The sequence below is a fragment of the Protobothrops mucrosquamatus genome, unplaced genomic scaffold, assembly GCF_001527695.2.
Source record: "Protobothrops mucrosquamatus isolate PMUCROS unplaced genomic scaffold, P.Mucros_1.0 scaffold1251, whole genome shotgun sequence".
Taxonomy (NCBI): domain Eukaryota; kingdom Metazoa; phylum Chordata; class Lepidosauria; order Squamata; family Viperidae; genus Protobothrops; species Protobothrops mucrosquamatus.
The window spans coordinates 190,998-195,856 of NW_015387457.1; the positions used below are offsets into that span (position 1 = coordinate 190,998).

The 4,859-nt window shown below is 37.5% G+C and overlaps 1 protein-coding gene across 1 annotated transcript in view; it reads right to left on the minus strand.

Moving 5' to 3' along the window:
* Positions 1–4,859, minus strand: part of XRN1 (5'-3' exoribonuclease 1) — a 60,458-nt gene that overhangs the window by 37,097 nt on the left and 18,502 nt on the right. Inside the window, exons 19-20 of the mRNA XM_015821095.1 lie at positions 3,836–3,939; positions 1,952–2,083 (exon numbers count right to left, since the gene is read on the minus strand). Of these exons, the coding sequence (XP_015676581.1) occupies positions 1,952–2,083; positions 3,836–3,939 (236 nt within the window). The remainder of the gene's footprint in view (positions 1–1,951; positions 2,084–3,835; positions 3,940–4,859) is intronic.

Consider the following 4,859-nt stretch of genomic DNA (forward strand, 5'->3'; position numbering starts at 1 on the left):
CCGGTGAAGAGAGCGTGCCTCTGCCTGTCAAAGCCGGGCAGGCTGGGGGGGCTGGGCGGTGTAGCGCAAGTAACATGGACTCACTCTGCTCACAGCGTCCCCTCCCCCTGGAGCCCACAGAGCTGGGTGTGTGAAGTGGGCGAGGGCCATTTGCCGGATCTCCTTCAAGGGATGGTGCCTTTCTTCATTCCTTGCAGAGGGTGACCCCTCCCCCGCTGCATTTCTTGCCTGTTTTTCGCTGCCACCTGTGTGCCTGGCACGGATGGCTGCCACAAAGTTACAGATCATCTCCTGGCCGGCTTGTTTTATCTCCTCTCCTCTTTCTCCTCCTCCTTCTTCTTTTCCCTTTGGTGCTGCTCCAGCTAACTCCGCCTCCTCCAAAGCCTGCATCTTTTTTTCCCTCTCTCCCTCTCCAGCCAAAACTGCTTCCTTTTATAGCCTCTCCTGTCTCTGCCCCCCTCCTCCTCCTTCCTCTTCCGGGTGAGCCAGAAGTGCCAATCCTGGGGCCTTTGTCCCGCCCCAGCAGCCCAGCAGCTCCTGAGGACTCTCTCAGGGCAAGTCCTGTGCTGCGCCACTTTAGCTCATTCCCTCCCCCCGCTACACATGGCTAGGCTGGGCAGGGTTGCATACCACCTGCCAGGTGCCAATGTACTTGTACACGTACCACTGGTTGAAAAGCCCTGCCTTATAGTATTCCTTGAGTTTGGAATTCAAAATAATAGAGCTGAAGAAGGGAGGGACAGAAAATTGCAGGAGGTAGGATGAATTCAGACATTCAGCACAATGAAAACAGTGGCACATATTTAATGTCCATATAAATCTTCCCCCCTGTAACTTTTCTATGCTAGTGCCAATAAAGCTTACCTTTGGCTTTGTATCATATTCAGATCTGTAATGCTATCTGGATTACACAATAATATGTTTAGGCATGTTTTAAGGGCTGCTAAACAAAGTTAAAATTCTGAAAGCATGGTGTCCCAAAATAGTCAAAATAAGAAGGTTGCTTTTTTACAAAATCATTTCCATGGAAGGAACAATATTTTATCACAAGGCAAACAAGTGAGGTATCTTCCTCCCAACCATTTTATCTTCTTTACCACCACTACCTTTTTTTCTTGCTTTGTTTGAATCAGGAATACAAACATACATCATTGTTATATTCCAGGAATGCCTATGAGCTTACACTAGAAGAATTTTTGGAAACAAGATAATGCTGGAGATAAGGTTGTCTGCTTTATAATACGTCATCCTCCCAATTTAAACAAAGTCTAGTGGACTTAGAGCAGAATCAGGGCACAATGACATCTATGGCCAATAGGGTTATACTAATCTAAGACCTTGTACTTCTAAAACTTTCTCCTTCTCCTGCCTAAAGTACTTATATAGTACATATAATTCTTTTATCTACCCTTAGATCCTTCTACACACTTAAATAGCTATAGCCCTATTTAAATGTTGCCTATATGTGTATTTTTATTTTTTTAATAAACTATAATTGAGTAAACTATAATTAAAATGCTATTAGCCATTTTAAAGAAGTCAGTTTTGGGTTTACCACTTAACACTTAGGAATTCCAAAGATACTCCAGGTGATACTCCATGCTCATTTGTATACTGTATCAGAGAATGACCTCTAAAATGTTTACTGTGATCATGCCTTTAGTGGGATTTACTATATTCCACATTCACCAAAGCTACTAAATGCCAAAACTATATCTGACCATGTCTATGTGATTTTCAATCATCCAGGTCATGGTTGTTCCAAAGGTGCTTTTCAAAACTGGACTTCGTTTTTTCTTTGAAAACATTTTACTTCTCACCCAAACTTCTTAAGTTTTGATCTGATCTATATCTGACCATGCATTTCTAAATAAGTCATTTCCACAAAGCAACCTGCTCATTCTTAATTTTGCTTTAAAGTGTAAAAACTATAAATCAGGTATAATCTTACTGTTCTGAAATTCCCTGGATTTCTTTTATCCATATATTATTTTCCTTTTCTCCAACAAGTGTTACTTTAGTTGGTGGCATAGCATTTCCCCTATAAAGTTTCTGGGCTCCAGGACGCTCCTCCAAGTAAAACCTTAAATAAAAGCATGCAGTTAGTTTAAAATAATACATTTTAAAATTTCATCTCAGTTTTAACATCATTACACAAGTTTTAAGTATCTTGAGTTCAGTCAATATTGATGGGATTCTTATGTTCTTTGAATATGCTTTCCTGGAGAACTTTCATTAGTAATATCATCAGCACATGGGAGAGTAAAGCTGTTGAATATTTATATACAAAAGCTTGCCTTTCCAGTCTTGACTGAAGTGTGATTTCTTCCTTGATAATTCCTTAATTAGGGTATTGTTTCTTCCCTAATTGTTTATCTGGTACTGTTTTCTTCCTATCTGGGCATTGCATACATTATTGGCATTTGGTTATGTCTTTTGAATTGCATGCAGATGAAATTTATGCATCTGTTGATAGCTAATTTGTGCGATTGCTCCTGGTTGTTTTGTAACGTTACAACTGTCCACAAAAGGAGTTGCATAAGAACTTACATACTGCAAAAGACACACTTCAGTAAGCCAGAATTTCAGCAAGAGGAAAAAAACTATACATACAACATCTTCCAATAAGTACACATATCATTTCATTAAAAAATATCTAGGTAATAATTATCGTATCACAACCTATCAAAAGGATAACTGCCATACAACAAAAATTTCTGAGACACCCAACAGACCACCATAAGTACTTGATATTCCTCCAACACATAAACCAACAAAATATCTCCAAAATATCTTAAGCAAAGGCCCAGTAAACAAAAACGAAAAAGGACTCATCTACAATGTATGCTGTAAAGACTGAAACAACAATTATATAATAACACAAATAGGTAGAAGCCTGGCAGAATGCACCATTAACATCAACTGGAAGATAGAAAAAATGGTGAAGGTGCCTTAATCTGTCAACACTTAGATAAATTCAAAGACAATTTTAAGCGGGAAACTGTTGACATTTTAGGTCAAGCCAAAACTAAGAAAGCTAGGAAATTCCTGAAATCGTGGCATTCTGAAAAAAAATCAAATAATCAGAAATCAGAATGGAAACAAACAGCTTAGAGCACATTCCCCATTATAACCAGCACCTACATAAGCAGTAAACAGCCCTAGATAAACAATCAGGAAAGAAACAATATCCTAATCAAAGAACTCTTAAGTAAGAAACCATATCCCAACCAAGGCAAGAACAAGCTACCATATATAAACAATCAGCAAACATCACTTTCCATACACTGATGATGATACCTAGTGTGTGGTAATGAAATGTCTACAGGAAAGCAACTCACGTTCAGCAAGGAACAAGAACCTAACAGTTTAACCAACCCTATTACATATTTTATTTATTAATCACATTTTTATCCCACCTTTTATTACTTTATAAGTAACTCAAAGCAGTGAACATTCATAATGCTCCTTTCTCCAATGAGAGGAGGGTTGGGCTGAGAGGAAGTGACTGGCTCAAAGTCACTCAGCTGACTTTCATGCGTAAGGTGGAATTAGAACTCACAGTCTCCTGGTTTCTAGGCCAGTACTTTAACAGATATATTAGTTGTCAATGTCCTTAAGGTATTAGGTGAAATTGACTAGAGATTAATTTGCTAGTAACACAAGTTGAAAGTAGAAACATACTCTTGGAGCTTCTTACAATTTTGTTTTAATATGTTTTTTTTTAAAAAAAAAATCTTATAAACTCTTGTTCCACCATCTATCTTCCGAAGTTTAGCCTTTAAAGATTCATATACAGAAGCAAGTAAATAACTGTTCCAAATTTGTCTCTTACTTAGTTTCACCATCAGATATAGCAACAGCTCTGGCTTCCTCAAGATGTGGCCAGTTAACAAAGACTGATTTCCCAAGTATCAAACTGGCTACTTTTTCTATACTCTACAGGAGAAAAATAATTGTTTAGTGCAGCAAAAGAAATCTATTTCTACATTTGTATATTAAGATACATAAATCCTAAATGGCTACAAGTAGTCTTCACATAACAACTTCCTTTTTAGATTGTTTGAAGTTATAATGATGCTGAAAAAGTAATTTTACAATCAGTCCTCACTCTTATGACCATCACAGGATATCTGTGATCATGTGATCGAAATTCAGGTGTTTTGCAACTGGCAGGAATTTATGACCATGGCAGCAGCCCATAGTCATGTGATTGCCATTTGCATGCTTCACAGCTGGCTTCCAACAAGCAGAGTTACAGGAGAAGCCAGCAATAAAGTTGCAAGTCGTGGTTATATTATATCTTAACAACTGCAGAGGAAGTGATGTCATAAGTCTGATGCAGTCATATGATGTCTCACTTAATGACCATGTTGCTTAGTAATGGAGTTTCTGGTCACAGTTGTGGTTGTTAAGTAAGAACTACCTATAATTAAATTTAGTAATTAAAACTAAATTTTGTTCTCCTTGGATTGTTTATAATTTTTATGACTAATAATTCATAAATACATGTATTATTTTAAACACATACTTGATGCAAGTTCTATTTTTATATGATTTAGATTTGTCAGTGAAACTTTGATGATATGCCTTATTTTAAGTATTCTTAGCAAGATTGCCGCAACATTAGGCACTCTTGAAAATATTATGCAGATCAATAGGCAAACACATCAGATTTTAGATGTAGAAATGATAGTACTAACAACCTGATGTGTTGCCTGGTTTTATGGCCATTTTCTCCTTTGTGTAGCTTGGAAATAGACTATTCCCAGGTCTGCCAAGGTGAACATAGCCTCTGCCTTCTTTTCACATCAGATATAGATTTAAGCCAGCTGCAAGTAAAAATGTGGACTTTTTTT